The 26,642-nt window shown below is 48.8% G+C and overlaps 2 protein-coding genes across 3 annotated transcripts in view; one reads left to right on the forward strand and one right to left on the reverse strand.

Annotated features, from left to right (window-relative positions):
* Positions 1-17,370, forward strand: part of PIGL (phosphatidylinositol glycan anchor biosynthesis class L) — a 53,173-nt gene extending 35,803 nt beyond the window's left edge. For both annotated transcript variants that reach the window (XM_054287412.1, XM_054287413.1), the window contains 4 exons: positions 3,448-3,515; positions 11,058-11,089; positions 15,402-15,535; positions 16,574-17,370. In XM_054287412.1, coding sequence (XP_054143387.1) covers positions 3,448-3,515; positions 11,058-11,089; positions 15,402-15,535; positions 16,574-16,672 — 333 coding nt within the window. In that variant the 3' untranslated portion in view covers positions 16,673-17,370. The remainder of the gene's footprint in view (positions 1-3,447; positions 3,516-11,057; positions 11,090-15,401; positions 15,536-16,573) is intronic.
* Positions 17,371-17,461: 91 nt separating this feature from the next.
* On the reverse strand, positions 17,462-20,609 carry CENPV (centromere protein V). The gene is made up of 5 exons (XM_054287414.1): positions 20,377-20,609; positions 19,347-19,445; positions 18,534-18,603; positions 18,056-18,170; positions 17,462-17,727 (listed from the first exon to the last, which is right to left on the reverse strand). Exons 1-5 carry the CDS (start codon positions 20,607-20,609, stop codon positions 17,603-17,605), a joined length of 642 nt encoding a protein of 213 aa, XP_054143389.1. The 3' UTR covers positions 17,462-17,602.
* Positions 20,610-26,642: the final 6,033 nt, after the last annotated feature.

Raw genomic sequence — 26,642 nt, forward strand, 5'->3', positions numbered from 1 at the left:
ACTCAAAGCCAAAACTAATTTATAGACTTTGGGAATTATTTCCTGCCTGCTGGATTTCTAAGCAAAAGCCAGTGTTGCAGGGAGAGGCAGTCAAGGCTGCTCTGTCTTGATCCAGATTAGAAAGTGTTTGGTGTGTAAAAAAAGAAGTTACACAGCATTGTGTGAGCTCCAGGCTGGCTCTTGTTGCTCCTAAATCAGACACAAAAGACATCTCCAAACTCAGAAGGGACTCAGAGGGAGTTTGTGTCTCCCTGGGCTCTGGGAATGCAAGGAGAGATGCTCAGGGAAGGCCATGAGAACTGGAGTTGCTTGCTGTGACAATTTAAGGGATGGCTCTTGTTAAAAAGGAGAGACCTTTGAGCAGATGTGTGCTGTGTTTGAAGCTCTGTGTGACACCAGAGAGAGGAGGAGAACCTCACCTTTGAGGGGTGAGGAGGGATCATGGACTCCAGGGCTCTCAGGAGTTTTCTCTTCTGCTGGTAATTGAGTAATTTCCTCTGTGCTCTCCCCTCTCCGGAAGGGATTTCTGGACCTGTTTGTCTTGGCTGCTGCTCTGGCTTCCACCAGTGAAAGCTCCATTTCCTGAATACCAAGGTCACCCAGAAGAAAAACCAGCAAGAGCAGCAGCTCCCATTTCAGAACAGGTGTGGGGAGGGAACTCCCTCTTGCCCTAAAGATTTCATTGAGCAATAATTTCCACATGAAGTATATTTACTATCCCAGCCTTTCGCTCCCAGAACTGGCTAAGCCTGTTTTTAAGCCAGACACTTTCAAGATGTTCAGGTTTTCTCATCCTGTCCTGATTATTTGCTTGATTTCATCATCAGCCTGGTTCAGGTTGGGAGTTAAAAGGCAGCACAGCAGGAGCTGCACCGTGTGGAAGGAGCAAATGCTCCCGTGTGAAAATATCTTCAGCATGTGAGAAAGAAATTCAAATTCCTTATCAATGAAATGAATCCCTGAATCCAGAGGGATTGATTTACATGTGATTGCTGCCTGCTTTAAGTCATGAGCAGCACAGTGGTGCTGTGGAATCAGAGCCCTGATTACTTATATAGATATTTAGATGATATATGATATATTTAGGGTGGGAGATCCCTGCTGTCCCAGAGCCAGAGGTGTGCTGAGAGGGATCAGACACAGCAATGCCACCTTGGCCAAGTCACTGTGCAGATACCTTGGGAATTGTACTTAAAAATCTCTTTATTTGAAGAGACAGGCAATTCAGTTAACAAAAACAGTAAACTGGACTACAGCAATTGAAAATGGGCTCTCTGTAATCTCTTCAGCTGCTTCAGATGTTACATAAGCTCAGCAGCTTCTGTTTCAAAACAGATGTGGAGAAGGAAAACCTCCAAAGGTGTTTCTGAACAGATAATTCCCATGTCAAGAATATTTCCTAGCCCATCCTCGTTGCTCCCACAGTTGGCCCGAGCCAGTTTTGTAAAAACAATGATTAGTTTATTTAGTCTGCTCACTGAAATCTCTTATCTCAGTCTTCTGGTTTGTTCTCTTGTAACCTCCACAGAAGAAAAAATGTGTGTTTTGGCTTGTCTGGGGTTTTTTAGTTTGGTTTCCTAAGGAAACAGGAATAATGCAATTGTATTTATATGTATGTGCACATGCATGTTTCAAAAGCCTTTAGAAACCATTGGCTAATTTCAACCATGTTTGACAGCAGGGTGCTGCTCTTAAAAATGTTCTGTTTGTACAAATTACATGTAAATCAGGGAGCAGGCAGAAGAGACAAACCCTCTCTCTGTCCCCATTGAGTAAAAAGATTTAGTGCAAGTCCAGCCCTTATCAGAATCACACTGTTATTCACCTGAATAGGGATTTATTCTGCCTGCAGTGAGTGGGGGGTGTTGTCATCTCAGGGAAGTACCACTCTAAGTAGGAGTGACTTCAGAGTGTGTTTTTTTCCTATCTGTAAAACCCAGGGTGCTGTGCTCACCCTGAGCTGTGCTGAATTTCATGATGAGCTCCTCCACAAGCTGATACCCACAGGGAGGATGCAGCCATACAGAGCTCTCTGCCAGTGCTGATGTGCATGCAGCAGCAGCCAAGGTTAAACACGTCCTTCTTCTCCTTATAAAATGGGGGTTGATCATAAAATGCTGCTTTGTATGTGAATGAAATCAATTTTGGTCCCACCAGTTCCTGCCAACAAAAAGCAACCTGGGGCTTGCTGGCCACTGGGCAAAGTCTGACTGTGGATGGGTGGGTTTGTAAGCAGGCTTGTGTGAAGTTTGTGGGGTTTGAAGTATTTCTCATCACTGCCTTTGTGTTCCCTCTCCCTCCTGTCTCAATATCCCCTGGCTGGGAGGGCCTCTCCTGCTGGAGGAGCAGGTTGCAGGATGGGCTCGGTGGCTTTGATCTTCCCCTGATCTCTCACCCAGTGCTCCAGGCCCTGCATATAAAATAGAATTTGGGAAGGGAGGTGCTGTGAGTGAGCAGGGCTGCAGCACTTCCTTCCCTGAAGAGAGAGCAAGCTGGCAAGGAAGCAAACATTGCCTGAAACGTGGGAGTGGATGATTTCTTCCTGCTCCCAGAGATGGGAGCTGTGGAGAGCTCTGCTGCTGGGCCTCTCCCAGGGCAAGCACTGAGCTTTGCACTGCCCAGGGACTGTCACTGTCACTCCCTGCAAAGAGCGTGGCACATTCCCTGTCCTTTCCACACTCTGTGCTGCCACTTTGGCTGCTTGGTTGGCACTGGGAGCCTTTGAGTGCCCATTGCACAGAGGGAGGGGTCCCAGGGTGATGTCTCAGCCCTGGCACTGTGGGTGGGTCTGAGGGCAGGGAGCCAGGGCTGTTCTGGGCTCTGGGCAGTGCTCTGTGCACACATTACTTCTGCATTTTGGAGTTCCCATTTCTCCCTGCAGAGAAGCAATTAATGATACAATCTAACTCAGTGAAAAGCCTGATTTGGTTGTACAAAAGTGCATTCAGATTGTTTAAAAGGGCTGCTTCTCCTATCAAAGCCAGGACAGTCATACATGCTTGTGTGGCTCGTGTTGCAGCAATGTCCTGATTGAACCATGGCTTCCCCCTGTCATCCACAGGCACTGGAGGATGTTCTCAGGTCCAGGGGAGAGTGATTCATAGAGCTGGACCTCTCAGGTCAGGAGCACATTTGCAACAGATCACTCTGAAAGTGACCTTTTGCCCTGGTAATAAGTAACAAGTGCATCCTGCCAGTGGGGACACGATTTTTGTCATCTCTCTGTTGTTCAGGCTGCTGGGCTGTGCACTCATCTGCTTCCAGAGTGCCTTGTTTGTTTGCTTGTGTTTCTGTGGCATGAGGAGTTCACACACAAGGCCTCATTGTGCAACACATAAACAGCTCGTTAGACACAACGGGCTGGGGCAGGGCTTGGATGTCAAATTTGGGAACTGCTCAGGCTCCTCCTCCTGCTCCTAAATGCTTCTTGTTGTGTGTTTGTTGCAGGTGGTGACGTTTGATGCAGGAGGAGTGAGTGGCCATGCCAACCACATCTCCCTCTACAAGGCTGTCAGGTACAATGTCTGCAAACTTCTCTGGGCTGGGCTGGTGCTGCTGAGGAAGCAGAACCAGGGCAGTGTTCACTTCACTGCTCCAACTCAGAGCCAGGCTGTGGGATGTGACACTGGCTGGAGAAACTGCCTCAGCTCTGGAAATGACCCACAGCATCTTTAGTGTTCCATCAGCTGGGGCCTTGCCAGTCTCCCTTTCACTGGGCCCTCTTTGCTCTTCCTGTCCTTGATCCCACTAAAATATGCCACAGATCACTTTGCACTCTGCTTTGCGGAGAGTGTGAATACCTGATGGCTGAGCTGGTGGCTTTTGGAAAGTTCTTCACCAGAAGATGTTGCCATCTTGTCCAGGTGCCTGAATTTACCTCTCTGCCCAAGAACATTGCTCTTTCAGTGCAGCTGTCCCTATTTCCTTTTAGGAATAGTCTGTTAGTTCCTTCACCATTTTATCCCTTACATTTTGAGACCCTGTGTCTCCATATTGTGATGGTGAGGTTAATATACAGAAATCCCTTTATTAAAATCACTCAGATTTTGCTGGCAACACAGCCACTGTGTTTTACTTTAACCCTCTGCTCATTCAGACCTTTCTGTGTCCTAGAGAGATTTCCTCCAGAGCTGCCCCTGCCTTTCCCAGGCATGAGAAGAACTCTTTGCAAGTACAGCTTTGTATTTATAGCACCCATTTGTTTTCTGAATCATCTGTGCAATTCAAATAAACAAATTCTTCTGGCTGTCCTTGCTGACAACATCACAGTGATTTGCCTTTCTCACTTGCCTAGAGAAAGCTGCAGTGCCACAGGACCCATACTGGGACCTCTAGCTCCTCTGGGAAGCTGGAATTCCAGCTTTGATGGCTGGAATTCAGTGTTAGAGAGGGATCATGGCTTTTCCCAGCAACTTCTGGAATTGCCCAACAGAGGAGAGGGGGTGGGGTTAAAGCAAGCAGTGCTGTGTTTGGGCTGGGTGGGGAGGTGGATTCAGGCACAGCTTGAGGAGTGAGCAGAGGTTGGGCAGAGGCTGAACACTGAGGAGCAGAGGTTGGGCAGAGGTTGATGACTGAGGAGAAGAGGTTGGGCAGATGCTGACACTGAGGAGCAGTGGTTGAACACTGAGAGCAGAGGTTGATGGCTGAGGAGCAGAGTTTGGGGAGAAACGGAACGCTGAGAGCAGAGGTTGATGACCAATGCTCACACCATTGGCACAGAGGGCCTAAAGAGCTTCCAACTGCCTTGAGCTCTGTTTGCTCACTCAACTGCTCTATGACCTACAAAGAGGAATGAAAGGCAGGTTGTTAGGTGTCCTCCTCCACCCTGAAGAGATCATGGGAAAACAAGTTAGCAGCTGAGTTATATATGAGAAATTTAGGGAAAACTTGATTTTGATCCCAGTTCTACTCTTGTGGCTATGCAGAAATCACTTTCCCACCTCCGTGCTTAGTGTTTCCTGTGTGTGCAGTGGGGATCTAACCCTCCTCTTGTCTCAGAGCATGTTACCAGGAAATGCTCATTGTCTACAATTCCCTTGAAGCCAGAGCTCTGCATTGGTGCTCAGCTGGAGCAGAACACTCTGGGCTGATGAGATCCATGCTGATAGGGACACCAGAGCACGAGCAATTCTCATTAACTCAGGGCTGCTTTGTGTCTTGTGTCCCTTCCAGTCCTGAATCAGCAGAATTAATCATGGTAGCCCCATCATCTGCATGTGGCAGGAGTGATGCCGTGGCTGCTGAAAGGTTAAGTTTATTTTTAGTGGCTTGCTTGCCCTCATTATTTTTCAGTTTGTGTTATGGAGGAAGTAGAGCGTGACTGTATCACTCCTGACTCTCAGTGCCCTGATGAGTTCTCACATGTTGGCCAGTCCAGGCAGCTCTGGGAGCAGAAACTGAGGCTTCTCCTGTGCCCCTGTGCCAGCAGAGCTCTGCAGAGCAGCAGTGGCTGCCCCTGGGGCCCCAGGGCTGCCTGGCAAGGGAAACGCAAACGACCTCTCCCCTCCAGGTATCATCTGCAATGTATTTATTAACCTTCTTTAAACAAGTCCTGCAGGGTTCTGCCTCCACTGTGAAAACTGGAGGAAAGGATGAAGCTGGTGCAGTGATCCTCAGCCCTTTTGGATGCTCCCAGTCTCTGGGGGACAGGCTTGTGCCCGCTTCCATGAGATTACTTTCTGCAACAGCAGGGCTGGAACGGGCTCTGTGACCCCTCCCACAACTCCTCACTTCAGGAGGTGCAAATTATTGAACAGCTTCAAAAGGAATAAAGCAGTTCAGGAAATGGTCATAGTGAGCAGATGCTCAGTATTGTCTGCTAAGGGCATAAATATTCTTTCCAGTGTCTGGAACAGAGGTTATGTTCAAAGGAGCAGGAGCTGCTCAGAAGAAATGAGCTCTTTCCCTTGCAGCAGCCTTCCTCCTGACAGCTTGCAGGAGTCCAGCTGCTGCTGTGTGCCTGCCTGGCCTTCAGATCTGGGAGGAACTGGGAAATGCCAGGGTTCAAGGATGGATTTGTTCTTATTCTTATGCAAGGGAGAAAAAAGAAAAAACAGGATGGGAGAGAAACACAAATTGCTATTTGATTTCAGTCTCCCCTGGGAGTATTTCAGTTCTGGCTTCCAGACAGAAAAAAACCCAACCCAAACCCAAGAAAAACCCACTGCAGCAAAGCAGGGAGGACTGGAAACAATCTCCTGTAGCTTGATTTGGCAACATCATCCTCTTTTATCCCCCAAAACAGGAGCTTTCCCTGTTGCCATGGGAGGTTGGATCCTTTACACTCATCCTCAAGGAAGAGCAGGTTTTGAGTGACATCCAGGTCATTTTATCCCCTCAGCATTTGGCCAGTCACAAGGCACTGTGTAATGAGCTTGGTAAATACTCTGTGGCAGGAACATTGGAGAACCTCTCTTTGCTGCACTCTGAAATGGCAGTGCCTGCTCTGAGATCACATGTAGCATCAAGGTGGTTTAGTTTTGCATGAGTCACTGTGCATTTTGATTTTAAACAGCCCCTCTTGCCCAGGAGCCTGGCAAATGGGGGGCTGTTGTGTTTGTTGTTTGCTTGCTTAGGATGGAGAGGAATCATCTTTGTGAGGAGGAGGAGGAGGGAGGACTGCACCACTTGTTTTCTTTAGTGAGCTATCAAATCCATTTTATCCCAGCTAGAACAGAAAAGAATAGTCTTGTCTGCTTAGGGCAGAGCAAACTGAGTGGAAAATAGGAGCTGCTATATTTAACCACTGTGCATTATGTTGTTATAGCAACTGCATCCATAAAACTTCTATCAATGATGCCATATAAAAAGCTACATCAAGGAATCATTAGCTGAGCCTATTCTCATCAGTTCCATTTGGAAAAACACCTCCCAGTCCTGCAGGATGTTTGTGAACATTCACCAGCTCTGTGGCAGGTTGTAAATGAGGCTGTGCAGAGATGATATTTGGGAGCTTTATCACCCAGCAGTGGATTAGGATGCAGCCTGAGTGCCACCAATGCCTTGTGGCACTGCCATGTCCCAGCCTGGCCACTGAAAGCCCCACTCCTGAATTACCAATGCCAGGGACATTGTGCAGAGGGCTGCTCTGAGCCTCCCTGAAGGGGAGGGTTGGGTAAATGCCAGCTGGAAATCCATGGAAACAAAGAGGAGCAGTGTCCAGCCAGTCCCACTGGGTGGGAGCCATTCTCAGAGGCCACCAACTGCATCCCACCCCAACAAAGCTCAGTTCTGCTGTGAGCTTCTGTGGGATTCCCAAGGCCAGGTCTTAAAGGACAGGGAGGAAGCTGGGTTTGGGTAATTAGCTTGATAACAGTGAATGATAGCACATTTACCATTTTTATTTGGTGCCCTCTTACAGTGTGGGGCTGGAAGATTTCTCTCTCCTTTCAGCAGCTACAGCCCATTCATTTCTCACTTGTTTTACTGATCTTAAATGTCCTGGGGGAGCTTATGAGTGATGGCTGTGGTTGCAGCCAGACTGTCCCCATAAGACTGAGACAGAATTGTCCTCTGCTGTCTATCCCTGAGACTTCCCTCAAAGCTCTCTGCCCTGGCATTTATCCCATAGCTGGGTGTGTAGTTCTAGATTTTATCTCTTTCCTTTATCGCTTTCCCTCATTCCTTCATTTGACCAAGTTCATTCATCCCAGTGCCCTTCCACGACACTTTTGAGAGCCCTCAGGATTAAAGCTGAGCATGGAGCACCAGCACAGAAGGGATTCCCCCTAAAGAAGGTTTTTTTCCCAAAGAAGCAGCCTCAGGGGGTGTCCTTCTCTGTGTCACAGTGAGGGGAGCAGTGACACTGTTCATTCCTCTCCAGACAGTGCAAGGCCCAAAGCACAGAGCCAGGACAGCTCTGGCAGCTGGAACATCTGGATTGTCACTGGCAGAACCATCTTTTGCCACTGCCCCACGTGTGAGCACAGAGAGCCTGAGCAGTGTTGTACAGAGTGCTGCTCCATGGTGTAGTTCAGGGTGCATGGAAATGGAGCCAGAAAATCCAGCTAGGGAGGGAGGAGGCATTCCAGAGAGCAAACATCCAACATCTGGCAAGGATATCCTTCTAATGTCTCTGTGATTCCTAGGAGACTGCCTGTTCTTCCTCCTTCACATCTGTTTCATCAGATTAATTGGGCAGATTAGAGGTTGGGATCCTAAATGGAGCCCCAATGCAGCTTTAAGACATCCATTCTTTGCCATGCTCTTCAAATCTGTATTTCCCCAGTGCTCCACAGCAGCCAGCAGTCAGTTCAGTGAAGGGTTTTGCCTCTGGCTTGGGAAACTATTTGGAGAGTGAAGTCATTGAATTCAATGAAAACTTCTCATCAAACAGAACATCACCCAAACTGTAACACACCCTCGTGGACATGAGCCCCAGAGGAGTTCTGTGCTCCCCAGGCTTCAGCTCCATCTGGACTTGTTCCTTCTTGGAACAGCGTGGGAGGTTTCACTGCTCAGTGCCACAGAGGAGCTGACCCACTCACACCTTTCCTGAGCATGCCTGAGTGAAGACAGGGAATTTGGGAGCCAGCTCAGTCCTGCAGTTTGGGCCATTCCAGTGTTTCTGCTGAGCACATGGAGCTGGTGGCTGCAGAGCCTTCAAAGCAGGGCCTTGAGGGAGGAGCTGGGGCTGAGATCTTGCAGGGCAGAAATGGTTGGAGCCTTTGGATGTTCATGGCTTCCCAAATTCTGCACTGCAGAGGGTCTCACACTGGACCTGAACCCACCACAGGCATTGCAGGAGAGGTGCCCTGTGACCACCAGGCTCTGGTACCTGGGCACTGGGTGGGAATGAGCCACCTTAGGTCACTTTGTATTTAAAAAGGATTATAAAAAGTCTCTCCGGGAAGAAAAAACAAAACACCCACATGGAAAAATCTCCTGAAAAAGAGCCTGTGTTTTACTTTTTGAGATTTTATGCCAAACTCTTTCATTTCAACCAAACCACAGCAAGTCCAATCTGTAAAACAACATTCCCAAAATGGCAACAACTGAGAGCTGCAACCTCTCCCCTACTTGGAAGTGTCCCATGGAGACTCTCCAGCAGGGTGGAGATGGGAGTGAGAAGATGGATTTGGGAGAGGATTGGCTCATTTTGTGAACGTGTGCAGGAGGTAGAGCTTCGTGTTTCTCTCTCTCTCTGCAACCACAGAGAAATACAAATGAGCAAGGCTGCAATTCCTCTGCACACAGAGCTGGGTGGAGCCCGTTCCCAGGGCTCTGCACTGAGCCTTGCTGAGAATTGAAGCACTTGGACTGGGACAAAAAGGATGAGGAGAGATGCAGTTTCTTCATGCCTGTTCCTCCAGATGAGTGACAGGTCTGCTGGCAGCAGCTTTGAGGAGCTTTCAGTAACCAAACACAGTTTGTGTCTCCCTGAACCTTTATACAAGCACAAACTCCGTCATTTACTGCTGAATCACACTTTTCTTCCCTGCTGAAGATGCTCCCTGCTCCTCTGAATCGTTTCCACATGAGCTGGATCTCTCACTCCTGTTTCAAGTGACAGGATGGTTATTATTAGTTCTCTCTTGGAGCAGCTCAAGGCTTTGAAGGTGCCTCCATGGCAGAGCAGCACACCCAGAACAGACACTGGGCTTTCAGAGCTTGCCAAATTTCACAACCACTCACTGCTTTATCTCTCCAAGCTTATTCTAAAAGTTTCCCACCCTACTAACTGAACCAAGTGCTGAATCATTTCTTTGGGTGGCCAGATTCCATTTGTGGGGGAAGAAACCTCTGGCAGAAGAGCAGAGCAGATATTCATGGAGATATTTAAATTTCAAGGCAACATTTAACAGTCTTTGTCAGAGTGAGGCTTGAGTGGTGGGCCAGGAGGTGGCCAAGTCACTGTTCCAAGGCCATTGTTTAGCAGGAAATAGCATTGCTCTGGCTCTGGAGCAGAGGACACCACTGGCAGGAGAATCTGTTTAAATATGTTTTCTGGTTGCTGTTTGAGTTCTGTCATGACCTGCATTTCTGGCTTGACTTCTGCTTTGTGTTGCATTGGGTATTCATCACTCCGTGCTTCCTATTTTGTCTAGGCCTGTGTAGCTAATCCTTTTCCTTGAACTTCACCAACAGCCAGAGATAATCCTAGTTTGAAAGTGACTGGAGAAACATAGCAGTTTACATATAATGCATGTTTTATCCTGGCTGATTTATACATGAACTGGCACATTGTCCTTTGTCAGATACACCACTATTAGGTGATAACAATCTCTTTAAATATTACACAGGGTTAAATAACTTTTTTTTTATTATTATTTCCTTTCTCCTTTTGGCAAATGTTCCATTGTTTGGATGTCTTTTTCTCCTGGAAGAGCAGGGCTGGGTGTGGGACAGCCCTGAGTGCCATCTGCTGGAGACCTGCTGCTTCCCAGTCCTGCCGTGGGCCAAATCCAGGAGGGCTCCAAAGCCACGAGCAAGGAAAACAAGAGAATTAAGAAAGGAATTGAAATGAACTCCCCCTGATGCCCTCACCATCCCAGGGCCATTTGCTTACACTTCCTGATGGAAGTGCCACCACCAGTCACATCTCCCATCCTTGGTCCTCCTGTTCTCTTTTGCTGCAGAGGCTTCCCAGGACAAAGTCATGAAGGGATCAAAGTCTTGGTGAGCCAAAAGCCAGAGCAGCCTCTCAGATGTCCCAGTGCCAGCCTGGGTTATAAAGAAAGGGCTGGTGCCCAAAGAGGTGCAGCCACTGAGACAATTCCCATGGCCAGCAGAGCCAGACGTGCTCCCAGGGCTGAGCAGCCTTTGGCAGCCTCTTGGGTTTCCCTTGGGAAGTCTGAGAGTGAATTTGATTTATGGAGCTTGTTTGTGGTGTGTCCCAGCAGGCAGGATGAGGGCAGGAAGGGCAGAATAGTGTGGGGAATGAGGCTTAGCCCTGCCTGAGTGCCCCAGTGTGGGCTCCTGGAGTTTCTCACAAGATTGGCCATTGTCACTGGGTGTTTAATGAAAAGTCATGGTTTAATGTGCAGGTTTTATTCCTGTTAAATCAGAGTTTGAATAGTTCCACTGAGTGTTGACCCCTTGTATCTCTTCTTTCACAGGTACCTGCATTCAGAGGGGAAGTTACCTGAAGGTAGGAGTTCCATCACCTCCCCTCCACCCCACATCCCCACCCTGCAGTCCTTGACATCCTTGACATCCCTGCTGTGTCCAGGTTCCAGCTGCCCAACTCACCCCTGCACTGCAGATGGAACCCACAGCTGAACTTCTATCTTCCTGCAATTTTGTACCAGTTCAGGCTTCTCTACAGTCACTTTTCAGTCCCTTGGGGTTGTCCTGCCTCAGTGGTGTGATGCAGTGTCTGGCCTGTGCCTCTTGGGTGAATTTGAGTGCTCTTTCCAGGTCCCTCAGCTTAGTCACAGTTTTTGGTCACATCTTGCTTACAAGCCTTTTTCCTTTTCTGTGACACAAGCCTCAGCAATGATTGCCCACTTAGCCAAAAATATTTGCATGTAGCAAATTAAGCCTCCACCAAACTGCTCAGAAAGGAATCTGAAATCTGCAGTGGCACAACAAACTGTAGTGGCTTCTTCCACCATGAGCAAGAATCTCTGAGAAATTCTCTGTACAAGCAGGGAAAGGAAAGAAACAAAGTACAGAAGGGCTCCTGACCCCTTTTCTAGAGCAGAGCTGCAGCCCTTATCTCCAGCAAACAGTGCTTGCCCAGGGACAAATGTGTGGGACCTTTTTGAGCCCAGAGCTGTCACTCAGCTGTTTGGACAGAGCATAGGAAGGTGGCTCAGCCAGGCCCACCCAGTCACTCTCCTGCTCCCTCAGCAGCCATCCAGGCTGTGTTCCTTTAATGCTAATTCCCAAATCATTGTAGGATTTGAATGAGTCACAGCAAATCAGTTTTAATTCTCTGCTAGCAGGAAGTTGCAGGCCTAATGAGACAGCATGAGCCAAGATGGCAGAATGCCCTTAAGCTGAGCTCTGACTCCAGTCCCTTCATTCCCCAGTTCATGAAAGAGGAGTGTTAGTGCCAGCTTCATTCCTGGGACCTTTCCTTTGTTCAGCCTTGGGCTGCAGCACAGCTCTGTGTGCAGCACAAAGGACAAGGGGCTGCAGTGGCTGATGTCACTGCTGGCTGTCAGGCCCCATCCACACTGAGCCACTTTCTTGTGCTGCTCATGCAGGTTTCACTCTGGTCCTGAATATGGGCTGTGCCTCAGATCCATTCAGGTTTGACACAGACCCACATACAGAGAACATTTCCATTTCTCCAGCAGCATCAAGAGGCTGCTGGAGCTCTGTGCAAGCCTTGCTGCTCTGATTACATCACATCTGACATGACCTACAAACACCAAAGGAACGGGGAGCTCCCATGCTGCTGCTTATGCTAAGCCTTTCCAAATATAGTTCCAATCTCATTGAAATTCCCAGTATTTATAATTTGATCTGGCAGGCGTGCAGGGCTGTGCACCAGAGGGGCTTAATGAAACAAGGGTGATGTGGGATTGAGGCTGTCTGGATGGAGCTGAAAGGCATGTTCAGGCCATGCAAAAGTGCTGTGCTGCTCTTGGGAAGAGGGAGCTGTTTGTGGGTGAGCCTGTGTAAGCCCACGTGATCAGGGAATCCACAGAAAATCTCCCTGCAAATGCAAAAGCCAGCTAAGCCTTGCATTGCCTCAGAGATATGCAAATGAGCACCCTAAATATCCTGCTCTGCTTTCTAATGCCTTCAGCCAGCACAAACACAACAGGCTTTTTATAATCTGTAACCGAGTTCTCCATCCCAGGCACAAGCAGTTGTTTCAAGGAGCCAAGAGAACTGCTGGATGTGCTCCCACCCTGCCACTGGCCCTTCCTGCTACACCCAGTGTTCTACAGCCAGAACCTGTGTCTCCTTCCATCAGGAGCAGTGCAGGCCTGCAGCACACACCGTGCTCACTCAGGAGCTCATTCTAGGCATCCTTGCTGCCTGAGTGATTTGGAAGTGGAAAGCCAAGCTGAGCAGGCTGCAGGCTTCACTCACTTCTATTCTCAGCCTAATCCATGAGCTATATTGATCCTGCCCTTTCTGCCAAGCTGGAGAGGTTGCATTACACTGCTAATCCCATCCTGCCCAGGTCACAGGCACAGCAGGCTCTGCAAAGCTTCACCTGCTGGTGTCACAGGACTCCTCAATGGCAGCACTGCTCTCACCCTGCTTGGCAGGCAGCAGCCTGTTTCTCTGAACCCTTTTCCATCTCTCCCTGGACTGTACATTCCTTCCCTGCTTCATTTCGTCTCACATTGCCATGCAGAGCAGGCTTTGCTGTCAGCACATGGAAATCCTGCTTGGATCAGTGTCACAGAGGGCTCTCACAGTGCCCTTCTTTTTGGGGAGCTGGATGCCACCACTTCACCTGATCTGACCGAGGAGGGCCCAGCAGGTCAGAGCCATCCACACTGAAATCACTTCCCACGGTTTTGAGTCCTTATTGCTTATTGAGTCCTTATTGAGCTTTGGGGAATGAAAGGGTGCAATTGCTGCATGAATTAATATTTCTCAGAGGGAAAAAATTGAGGAAGGGAGAGCACATTTGGTTAACAGAGCAGCCCAAGCTTCAGAGAGTGGTGCCAGGCCTCTCTTCCCATCACTGTCAGTAGGAATTGGTGTGGCATTGCCAGAGTCCATTAAAGCCATCCAGGAAAGGAAAGATGTTTGAAAAGCAAACAGATGCCACTGGGAATGCTGACAGCAGCACTGTTCTAATTCTTCCCTCTGAAACTGCCCCAGCAGCAGCCCAGAGGATCTCTGCAGAGTAAGGGCAAGAACGGTTCCCCCACTCACAGCACATCACAGATTTCCTTCCACATTTGCTATTTGCAAACAAGAAATTCTCCAAGTGGGATTAAAGGAGTGTCAGGGCCCTTCTGTGAGCGACTGCAGAACTTGTGCTTGCAGAGCATCCCGGGTGGAGCAGCTGGGGCCGGTGGCAGCCCTGCCTGCGCCGTCTCTGCTGTGCCGTGTCCCGGCGGGCTGGGAGCGGGACGGGGGCTCCGCTGCAGCTCAGGAAGTGCCCGGGCCGTGCCGCTCCCAATCCCCGCATTCCCGCACGTCCCAGCGCTGCTCCGTGACCCTGCAGGGCCTGGGGACACGGCTCTGGGGACAGGAGGGGCTGAGGGCAGCGCTCCAAGGGATGCGGGTCCCGCTCCGGGTCCCTCCCGGCCGGCGGACGCCGCCACCTCCCGGCGGCTCCCGAGCAGCGCCCGCCGCTCCCAGCGCGGATCCTCCGCCCCGCATTGTCCTGAGTGCTCAATCCCTGCCCCACGGCAGGAGGAATCACTGCTGTGATGCTCTGTGCCACCTGCTGGGAGCCAGCTCCCCCAGTGTCCCCTTGTCCCCTCGATGGACAGCCCTCTGTGCTGCTGAAATCAAGAGTTAGCCAGGTAACTTTGGAGAGTGGGAGAGGCTGTTGAAAAGTTGGAACAACACCCTTGGAGAAAAGAAAAGAAAGAAAGGAATTGAAAGATGCTGGTGATGCCAGAGGGGATCCATGAGAGCTTTGTTCTGTCTCTACTGTGTAATTTCACTGTTTCAGGGCTCACTGGAGGAAATCTCATTGCAAATCGAATTGCATCTCTGCCCACCTGTGTAAACTGTGACTTTGGCCTCTTCTGTCAAGCTTTAATACAGTGTGGGAGGTGTGGAACATAATCACAGCAGCTGCCAAGCCAAGGAAATCCCAAAGCAGCTCCCTTGAGAGCTGCAGGCTCTTAACAGGACCATCAGTAGCTCTGAACTCATCAGTGAAGACAATTTAGCCATGGTAAAAAAAATAGCAATTAACTTTTGAGTTCAGAGGGATCTTTGAAACAGAAAAAAATCCCCTACAACATCAGCAGAATCTTGAACCATGTTACCTTCATCTGCTTCATCACAAACATCTGAACAATCAATTCAGGAACTCTGTTAAAGTGTTACTGCCTGCCTGAGTTAATATTTTATTCCTGAGGCTTGTAAATATTTATTCTGTAGCTAAGAACTGGAGTAGAAAGATGGAATTTCATTTTGGTAGCTGAACCAGAAATTACTGTTTTAAAATTCCATTATATGATACATTGTCAGCACCTATTTTTTGAGCCTAATTATGCAGGAAGAATTTAAAACCACCCAGTTTTTGGGATATTCAAAGCTAGCTTTGCTTTCCACAGGCTATTACAGAACAAGAACCAGTACAAAGGGTCACATACAGAATAACAGACAATACAAATGGTCATAGATGTGCACTGGGTACAAAAAAAACCTGGTGGAAGCATCAGAAGTTGTTCCCCCTTTACACAAAAATGATTCCCAAGGCCAGCAGCACAGGGAAGCTGCAAAGAGCTGCTGAGCCTGGAGAAAAGGACACCTTACAAGAATGCTGCTGGTTTGAAATATTTATCCTTTTCTCTGTGTAGGGTGCCGTGTGCTCGTGCTGGAATCAGTGAATCTCTTCCGGAAATACATTTCCTTCCTGGATGTCTTCATTTCCTGCCTCCTGCCCAGGGATGAACTCTTCATCCTCACAGAGGAGGAGACTGAGCAAGCCAAGGTGAGATGAGTGGCACCTGCCTGACCTGTTTGAGTGGCTCATCCTCATTGTGAGCACTTTAGTCACATTCCCAGGGCATGCCAGTAGTGTCATCCATAGGTTAGAAATGTCACTGAGGAATGTCTGCAGTGATTTTAGAAACATGGAAAAGCCAGGTTACCTCATGTCCTGTGTGACAGGACAGGGCTGAGCAAATTTGCAGCTCAGATAATCACAGGGCACTGAGTTTTGCACTCTCCAGGATGTAGGATGCATTTCAAAGGAAACTGGATCCAACACAGTATTCTGAACATGTGAGTGGCCTGTGAAAGCCTGGCATGACTGCATGCCAGGAACAGCATCCTTGATCACTAAAAATGGAGACAGCCTGTGAACTTGTGGCCCAAAGCTCTTCACAAGTTCCTTTACTGTACATTTTTAAACTATTTTGCTGCATAGGATCTCACACATTTACTCCACAGTTCCTTATATCAGAATCTGATTAGCAGCATGAAAATATTTACCCAGCAAGCAGTGCTGTTAATTCACAAATTACAGACTTTTCCTGCTTCTGAGGCTGTTAAAACATAAGAGTTACTTATGGAAACAGCTTGGATAAAGGTGGTGTTCATTATTCCCATGTATTTTTGTTCCTGAAATCTGACCTTTCTGGGCTGGTGCACTATAAATAGGCTGAGATGCAGCTGGCAGTGTGTGGTCAGAAGGAGCAGAGATGTTCCCAGACACACTTATCAGGCTCCTGCTTCCCAGCATGTGAACACTTCCCCAGGCCTGAGATCACATGGGGAGGAGGAGTTAGAAGTGACAGAAGTGCCACATGAAGTGTCCTTTGGAGCAGGACCCTCTGAGCATCAGGCAGCACAACAGCCTTGGGGGCAGGCAGGCCCAGAGCTCAGGCAGCCTGTCCTGCCTCTCCTGCTCACTGAAAACAGGCTGTGCTATAATGGGCACTGAGCCCCACAGCAGGAGCAGGAAGTGCCCCCACAGCAGCTCTGGAAGGTTCTGTCATGCTCTGTGCCCTGTCTCTCCTCCTCCTAGAGAGCCATGCGGTGCCATCGCAGCCAGCTCCTCACGTACCGCCAGCTCTACCTGCTCTTCTCACGGTACCTGGTGCTCAACTCTCTGCGCCTGCTCTGACAGGAACCACCCCAGGATGAGCAAAGGATGAGCAAAACCAGCACTGCCCCTGGCCCAGGACTCGGGAAAGCTCCTGTGTTAGGTGCTCAACAGGTGGGGTGCTCTTTGTGGGGCATTCTGCACACTACAGGCTGGGTGAGCCTCCTTCTGAGCATCTTGTCACCTGGTACACTGAGAACAGGGCTAAAGCCTGAGAACAGGCTATAACTGCTCTATTTTTTCCTCATAGAAGCTTAAATAAGATGAGAAATTTGGATTAATTTTAAGTGGGAGCCAAGCTCCAGAGGATTCTGCATTGGAGAAGATATGGCACAAACTGTTTCCCCAACTGCAAGGGCTGATTGGCAACTCTCCCCTGGTGCTTTTGTAAGATCCAGCTACCAGGAGTAACTTTTCAAAGCTCATGCTATCTCCACAGATACCACAACCATAACATCTGTGTTATTCAGTCAGAACTTTAAAAATCTAAAGCTATTGAATAAAACACAGAAATCATGCAATTTTTTCTAATTGCACTGATGTTTGCTGTTGCTTCTTTTATACACATTGTGTTGCAGGCTCCACCTTCACTTTTACCTCCTGAAATATGAGCTCTTCTTCTTGGTTCAGAACAGGGCTCAAGGTCAACTCACAAGAGTCTCAGTAGGACACAGAAATGAGGTGCAAGTGATTCTAATAAAGTCTTTTGTACTGTGATTTAAACTTTAACACAGCTAAAGGCAAAGTGCCAAACCAGCAACCCTGGTTTACAGAGCAGAGGCAGTCTGAAAACTGAATGTCACAAAGGAATGAGACAATCAGCATAGAAAGATTTATTTAAGAAACAGAGAACAGGTAACAATAATTAGAGATTGATTTCACCAACCATCACCCAGGAAAGCCCAGACTGCAGTTCCATGGCAGTGCTCCCAAGGCTGCTGGGAGGGTGTGTCAGGGTTTTGACATGTCTCTGATGGTCTTATGTTCCCTCACTGCTTTCTCCCACTCCTTGCCATTGATATCCTCTGTGATAATGGTCTGCACAGTGCCATCATCCAGGCAGTGGGGAGCGATTCCTGAAGAAAAACAGAGACACAGAAACCTACTTTTCATAAAATGTGGGAGATGCCTGCTCCATCCATGGCTGGGGCATCTCAGGGAATTGAAAGTGCTATTGCTGTAAGGCTGAGGAGCCTGGATGAGAATCCTGTCACAGGAAGAAGCCCACACATTATAGGTAAGATTGTTTTTTATGGAGGAGCTACAGGTTCAGACTGCAGTTCCTTTAGGAACAAACTCTTCAAACACATGCTGCTCACTGCTGTCATGTCCAGCATCCAGTGGAATCTTTATCCAAGGTTTATTTGGTGGTTAACTCTGGTTAGCACAGAGTTTTGTACCTACCATAACCGTCAGGGTTGGAACGAGGAGTATAAAAGCTCTGAACACCACAGGTCTTGCAGAACGTGTGCTGGGCACGGTGTGTGTTGAAGGTGTAAGTTGTCAAATTGTCAGCACCCTAAGGAAAGGAAAAGCACTGTAAGTTTTCCATGGAAATAGATGGATTCATTACTTTGGAAAGATACAATGTAGAAATGTACAATTTAAAATGCCACCTTCCTGTCTTTGAGATACAGAGCTGTGCATTCCTGCTCCTCTCCTGAACCCCTGTGCTTTGTAAGGACACATGTCCATAACAGTCAGGCCTGGCAACTGCAAGAGCTCTAAACAAGATGCACTAACACAATCACCCCAGACAGCTTAAAATGCAGCCATTTCACCCAAATAGCCAAACCTAGGGCAGAAAACTGCTTGTTCTTGGCTCTGTGAGGGTAACACTGCTCATGCTCATGGCCATGCTCTTACTGAGCTCTTACTCTACCTTGAGCAGCTTGAAACGCGACGCTGGCACGATGAAGTGTCGGTTCTGTTTCTTTGTGCAAATGCTGCAACTGTAAAAGAAAAAACAAACCTTTCTAGAAGTGGACAGGTTGTAGAGCAGCAATCTGAGCTCTTGACAACAGAAATCCCACTGACAGCTAGAATGGCTCAGAGGAAAGTGGCAAAAGTGGATTTGTGGTGTCAGTAGTGTTTGTGAAGCACACCCATGAACAGACTGGCCCTACACAGGTACCCCAATAAGATATCCTCACACACAACTCCTGAGGACAAAATCTAGCTCTGAGAAAGCCACTTAATGGTTCAGAGCATGCTTGGGCAATTCTGCCAACATTCATTACCTTGTAAACAAGAAAGTAAAGTCCAAAAGTTCACCCATGAGCTGGGAGCAAACGAGTTGCAGGCAAAGAGGGGTCACTACTGAAACCAAAGAGTGTTTTAGTTTGAGGCACATGTGGTCAGAGCTGTAATGTCACTTGAGAAGAACAAGTTAAAAAAAGACCAATGTGCTTTGAGCCCCCTGCATAAGAGGAAACAGAAAGCAGATGGCTGAGCACCTGGACTCATTAGATGTCTCCTGACTCTTTCTGTGTGAGCCTGGCTGAGACATGAAGTCCTGCCCAAAGCAGCACCTGAAATCACCAACACTGATCTCATAGTGGATCAGGACATAATTAGGGGTAAATGCTGTGGAAACAGCTCAGAGGGTGTCCTGCAGCTGTCTCATCTTTAGCTCTAAGGTTGGAAAGCAGAAAGCTGACATCCATCTCTAGGAACAGGGAACAGACAAACTCACTTGCAGTTGAACACGTGCAGATCTGCTGAAGCCCAGACCTCGAAGCGGACGGCTCCACAGTGACAGCCTCCAGTGTGCTTCACCAAACCCCTGTATTCACTGCAGAGACACACAACAGAGCTTTTGGGATCCTCCTCTCTTGGTTTTTGACCAAGAGAACACTAAGGCTATACATGACATTCATGTATTCATTATTCAGTTCTGTCTTGAGCTGTTGCAGAACACCAAGAAATATATCCACTCAGATGTATTTAATAACATGTATCAGAATGAGGTGGAGGATGGGTTTTGTCCTCTGCAGCAATTGCTTTTGGGGTTTAATTAAAATGGTGACAGGGAAAGAAGAGCACCACTTTGAGGACTCTGTACAACCCAGCTCCCCACCACACTCCAGTGCTGACCCTACAGCTGTGTCCATACAAACCCTGCACAGAAACCAGGGCCATCACCTCAAAACAAACTGCTTGGAACTGAGAACTGAATTTCCCCACAATTTTCCCCACACTTCCTCCAACACCATTAATATTCCTCCATTTAAGAGCTGGGAAAAGCAGAGATTTGTGGATTCTACATAATATTTGAAATGTCTTTTATTTCGGGTTGTAATTGCAAAGGAACTTTATGACCAAGGAATTTGTGAGCCTGTGCTTCTCCCCCTCCCCGAGCCGCCTCCACAGCAGCTGGGCAGTCACCGTGCGGGTCAATCGCTAAATGCAAAAGGAAAAAAAACATTTTCCTTGCAGATTTTGCCTCCCACGGACGGCTCTGATGTGCACGGAGCGAGCACAGGAAATGGGTGGAGATTTAGCAGCTGAGCCTGGCGGAGCCCCCAAGGGCATTTTCGATGGGGAGCCGTAAAACACGGGCAGCTTTAGCACAGAAAGCTGCTTTTATTCCGTGGTGCGTGCGCCCCCTCCCCATCCCACCCCGGGGCCCGTTCCGGGCAGCTCTCGGGACCGCGGTGCAGAGAACGCTCCGGTGAGCGGGACTCGGAGTCCCGGGAGCGCCGAGCCCCGGGCCCGTTACTCACTACGCGTCCAGCAGCAGCCGCGCCGCCTCCTCGCAGCTCAGCCGGTGCCGCTCCTGGAAGGCGGCCCAGCGCCCGCTCTGCGCCCCCAGATCGATGACGGTGGGCGCGGGGGGCTCCGCCTTGGCCCCGGCCGGGCTTCCCCCCGCATTCCTGTTCCGGGCCCGGCGCGTCCCGCCCGCGGTCGCGCTGGCCCGCCGGGAGCGCCGCGCGCCGCCCGCCGCGCCGCGCCCCATGCGCCGCCTCCGCCTGCACCACCGGGGGGCGCCCCCGCGACGCGCACGGCCCGGGGGGCGGAACAGCGGCACCGGGGGGACGGGCGGGCTGAGGGGAGACGGAACAGGAGGGACTGAGGGGACACGGGAGGGGCTGAGGGGACACGGGAGGGGGAGAACGGGAGTGATTGAGGGGACACAGGAGGAGCTGAAGGGACACGGGAGGGGACCGGAAGGGGAAACAGGAGCGGCTGAGGGGACACCAGGGGGGCTGAAGGGATACGGGCGGGGGGGAGAGCGGGAGGGGCTGAGGGGACACAGGAGGGGACACAGGAGGGGACACAGGAGGGGACACAGTGCGACCGGGAGGGGACACGGGAGGGGCTGAGGAGACACGAGGGTGCTGAGGGATTACGGGAGGGACTGAGGGAACACGGCGGAAACGGGAGGAGCCGGGACACGGCGGCACCGGAGGGCACCGGGCGCCACTGGGACACAGCGGCACCGGGAGGGGCTGGGGTACAACAGGGCAGTGAAGAAACCTTTTCCTCCTATGCACCCTAAAATTCCCCTGGCACTCATATCCTCTCATCCTTCCTTGTTACAGGGGAAGAGAGCGATCCCAGCCCGCCGCAGCCTTCTGTCAGGGGGCTGTAGAGAGGGACAAGGTTCCCCTGAGCTTCCTTTGCTCCAGGCTGAGCCCCTTTCCCAGCTCCCTCAGCCCCTCCTGCGGCTCCAGCCCCTTCCCAGCTCCATTCCCTTCTCTGGACACGCTCCAGCCCCTCAGTGTCCCTCTAGCTGGGCCCAAAACTGACTCCAGGATCTGAGGTGTGGCCTCAGCAGTGCCCAGCACAGCGACAGTCACTGCCCTGGCCCTGCTGCCATTGGAACAGGCTGCCCAGGGAAGTGTTCCAGAAACTGCTGGATGTGGCACTTGGGGACAGTGGTTCAGTGCTTGGCAGTGCTGGTTAACAGCTGCACTTGATGATCTTCAAAGCTTTTCCCAGCCTGAAGGATTTGATGATTTTCTGATTCCAGGGCTGAGGCCAGGCATGCCAGTCATGCACAAGCATGAGCCGGAGGTTTCCCCTCATTCTGAGCATGGTGCCTCACATGTTCACGGGTGGAAGGTGCTCCGCAGACCCGAGGTGCTGCTGGAATTGTGGTGTTTCATTTCTCTGCTATGAACAGCCCTCATTTAGACACAGCATTGCTGTGACAGCACCGGATGTGTTTAGGCCTTCCTGAGGTTTGAAGTCATTGCGGCAGCTTTGCAGAGAAATGGCTTCTAACAGGATTCCCACTTAGCTTTTCACTAACTCTGTTACCAAAGTCATGAAAATAAGAGAGTACATACCTTAAAAAGCAAAAAACCCCAACCCAACCAGACCAAAAAACCCCAAAACCAAAACAATCAAGCAAATAACAGCAGCAACAAAATAGGAAAATGTGAAATCACCCCTTTTGTGATTTCACATTTGTAAGACATTTTGTAAATGTCTTACAAAAGGTTATTCCTCAACACTGAAATCCAGTGCTGTTTCTCATGTAAAACTATCAATGCTGGTAAAAATACAAAACTTGGAGATGTCCAAATCACACTCAGTTGGGGAAAATAATAGTCACTCCAAACACAAACCTTTGTGTCCAGTATTGCAAGACTGGAAACTTCTTTTGTGTGACATATAATCAAGAATTTGTAGTCAACAGAACTTAATGTCTTGTTCTTTCCAAGAAGGGGAAAGATGTAAACAAGTGAGCTGAGTCCTGAGAGGCAAAGGGTCCTGTGGCAGCCAGGAACATGGCAAGGCAGGAGGACAGTAATGAATAAACATCCATCAGCACTGTCTGGAAAAGAGCTTTAAAAACATGTGACTCTGTGTTCAGGCTGCCTCCTGAGATGGCACATGCCAGGATTTGCTGAAGAATCCTGTGGCTCAGCAGCTCTCTGATGATAGGAAAGGGCACCGAGTTACAGTTTCCTGTTATCCCTTATGTGAGCCTCTGCTCCGATTACTCACTAGATACACCCTGTGTGACAAATTCACATGGAGCTGCTGATCTGAGCCCCTCCCAGACCTTTGCTCAAACCAGATTACATGTCAGTCACCTCGTGTTTTGGGAGGAAAAATCACTTGGTGAAACTGGGGAGGCACCGAAACGGAGCCTGTGCTGGCTGCAGCAGGGATTCACCTCCCCTCGGGCATGGCCAGCACCACTCACGGTCTGTGCTGTCCCAAAAACACCGAGCTCAGCACACTGACAGCCAGAGAGAAATTTTGGGAGCCCATTTTAGGGGCTTGTTATGTCAATTCACACAAATGACCTTCTGTAAGACAGGAGCTACCAGCACTTTAAAAAGCAGCTCCAGGAGAAAAATGGAGTGAGTTCTATGTAATATCTGCAAATCTGTCACTCTCCGTGTGTCTCCACAATTAGTTCACTTTATTTTAAATGCAGAAGCTGTTTTGAGAAGCTAAATTCTGTTCCCCTGTGATATCTCAGAATAAAGAAGTGGAGGACAAAAATGGAAGTGCAAAATGCCATAGTAAATTTCTCTTTTTTCATTCGTTCCATATTTCATCACGAAAGACTCAGAACACAAAACTGAGTCTCACATAAATAATCAATTCCAGAGCTTTACAGTGGAACTTGAGATGATGATAAATGTCACAGATATTCTGAGCTGAAAGCCCTAAATTTCAGTCAATTTCAGTCAAATTTCAGTCAAATGTTGTTTTGTCAGTGTACCTGGGCAGCACCTTCCCAGTGCCCAGAGTTACCTGCTCTCATTTCACTGCTTCCAGAGCTGATGCAATGTATGCCAGGCTTTAGGACAGACCAACAGCTTGATGAAAAATCCATTTGCTGTTAAGCTTGAGAGGCAAAATGCAAAAGGAAGAAATATCCAGACAGATGATGGGTGGATGAGAGGAAAAGTCCAGTAAATTACAGTTGGTTCTGTGTGGGTGTCTTGTGATGCTGAGAGGCCAGCAGGGGCTGACGTGTTCAGTGCTAAAGTACAAAGGGGCTTTTCTGTGCCATCCCAGCTCTGCTTGTATAACAATGACTCAGCTCTGCAGCCCTGGCTCGCAGCCAGCACTGAAATTCTGCCTGCCAGAGCATTTTTATCCCCAAAGCAGCACTGAAAGCAGCTACATGTTTGTGGGCGAAAGAGAATTAGGAACTGCGGATTTTTTTTAATATCTCATAAGCAGGGAACTAGGAGTTCTGTACAGCTGACAGCACACTTTAAAAAACGGAGGTGGTTCGAAGTACGTGGTTTGTTCAGGGGGGGAAATGGCTGTGCTTGGGTTTCAGTCTCCCTGTGGTGGAGGGGGAAACATTCCAGACGTTTTCCTCACCATCAAAGGACCCGAGCTGGATCTGAAAACAAAATGCAGGAGGTGACACCCCCGGCTGCTCAGAACGGCCTTGGCGGTGTTTGTTTTTGTTCACTGTCACAGAGCTTCTGTTGAACACTCTAACAATGATTAACAGTGGTTTAGGACTGTTTCTTCTGCCTGTTTCTTCAGCCATTTCTCCTTCTGTCTGCCTGTTTCCGAAGGAATTTCTCTGTTGTTTTGCTGGAAAACCTCGCCCCAGAAAGCTGAACGTGCTCAGAGGCAGCCGAGGAGGTGAACAAAGCAGCTCCCTCCCTGCACTGCAGCTTGGATGGGATCCAAACCGTTCCCGGGCAGGAGGGAGATGCAGACAAGGAGCTGCAGAACAGACCCAGTTATTAGTTAGAGCTGTTGCTTTCACTGGCACACCACGCCGGCACAAACCTGTGATTTCAGCCCTTTGCAAAATCCCCTTTGGACATCTCCTGCCAGCAGAGCTGTCACATGTCCCTCTGGGTCACCCAGAGCTGCCCAAGCCCGTTTATCGAGGCAGCACAGATCTGAAAGCTGAATCCCATGTGTCCTACAAAGCTAAAATACCCTTTAGAGAGACAGGGGGACAGAGGAGATCACTATTTTTCATCCTTTTACTACCAATCTATTTGTTTTTCTTAATATCTATTTCTCTTCTTTCAGCTCCTCAAGTCGGTGGCTTCTTAAAAACTTTGTTTAGTGAATTTATTTTTAGCATAAAGCTATAAAAACAAATCCGAGGGAGTTGTCTTTTTTTGGTAATCTCAGAATATCGCAGTCGATCTCACAGTACTTTGAATTCTGACTCAGTGTTTGTGTAACCCTCCAGGCTGGCAGCTTGGGGACAAGCAGTGACATGCCACGGGTCTGTTTGTCTCGTGGCTGGAACCTGAGCCAAGCCTGGACCTTCCTGCACTGCTACAGGGAGACAATATTTATCTCCACAGCTGTAAATATAATTAAACTGCATCATACACCGTGAGAGGCAGGTGTGAGTAATGTTATGAGATAGGAATATGTATATGTATATAAATATTTTTTTTTCCCTGTGGCAAGCAGTCCTATTTTTGTCTGAACAAAGAACAGTAAGTGGACTTGCCACACACCCTGTGATGGCCTGGCTGGCCAAGCTAAACCTGGTAGCTAAAGATAAACAGATTGCTTCATGTAAAAGTGATACCTCGTTGCTAGGACATTAGCCTACATAAAAACCAGACCCAGCTTCTGTTCCAGAATGTACAGATTCCTTGGAAACATTTCCCTGACCTCAGATCCTTCTCTCCTGAAAGTAGGTTGCTCTGTACCACTGCCCAGTGACCTACTTCTGAAAAGAAATGTCTGTTCCCAACTGCAGGCCCCGTGCCCTGGCAAAGGCTGCAGCCACCTGTGGTCACAGCAGTCACAAGATAGAGATTTCTGGGGTTTTCAGCTTTGCATTTATTTATATACAGTTCACAGTCAGCTGCTCAATGGTTTTTATTCACCAAGAGCTACCAGAGGCAGAGTGGAATGTTTGTTAAATGCACGTGCTTTGTACAGCCACACCATAGATACAGCCGTATTTAGGAAAAAAGAATACAAGGGAGGGCTCCTGTGCTTTCTGGTCTGCACAGAAAGGAAAGAAAAATTACAGAAATTCCTCCTTCTCCATTTAGAGCAATGTTAAAAAGAGAAATATGCACCCTAAAATTCTCAATAAATATGTGATGTGCTTTAACACTACCCAGGCTTTACATTAATCTCCAGCTTTACAGATGTGGCCTTTAATATTTGTAAATATTAGTCATTTGTGGCCTTTCCTCTGGGAAGAGTGCCTGGGATGTGCAGCAAGCCCAGGCCAGCCTTGGAGCAAACCTCCGGCCACCTTGGCACTCCCAAACAAAACCCGTGCTGGAGACACTGAGCAGAGCTGGCAGCACAGAGCAAACCTCAGGACATTGCCCAACTCTGCCTTTTGTCCTAAATTTACGTAGCCAAAATAATATTTCCAAGGTTGGTTATTGTTATGGAGCTGTCTGAGCTTTCCAGTTACCATTTTTCCCTCTTCCTGTTCCTGCATTTTTGAGTAATTACTGGTAGGATGATTTATTTCCTTTTTACTGTAAATCAGGAGGTGCAAGAAACCCTGCTAGGAGAAAGGAAAGCAAAAGGATTTTGTTGTCGGGGTTTGTTTTTTTGGGGTTTTTTTGTGGTTTTGTATTTTTGTCTGGGTTTGAGGTGTTTTTAGGGGGGAATAGAGCAGCTCTGTAGTGAATCTGGGCAGTCAGACACGTGCTGATGCTTTGTGAGTGGAGGATTTAACAAGGTCATCTGCCCTCACTGAAGGAGCAGCAGATAAAGCTACTGAAAAAAACACAAAACCCATCTTGGATTTTGTGCACTCCATCTTTAATATGACACAAAATGAGTTCAGAACCAGTCTGAAAGGTATAATGAAGTTTAATTAACCCCAGGCACGTTTCCACATCACTTCACAGACAGTGGCTGCTTCATAACCGATCAAAGCTTCCTGTTCTGGAGGCGAGTAAACAACCATTTGAATTTCAAATGTCAGCATTTCATCGCAGGGCTTGTTTTGCAGGCTCACATCAAGAGCATTACCTGCTCAGCCAGCTCCAGCCCGTTCCAGGGCAGCGCTGGAGCTGGGCCGCGTGAGGGGACGGCTCGTGTCACACCC

Source organism: Melozone crissalis, unplaced genomic scaffold, assembly GCF_028551555.1.
Source record: "Melozone crissalis strain CALT ecotype California unplaced genomic scaffold, PUWL_Pcris_2 ptg000057l_1, whole genome shotgun sequence".
Taxonomy (NCBI): Eukaryota; Metazoa; Chordata; class Aves; order Passeriformes; family Passerellidae; genus Melozone; species Melozone crissalis.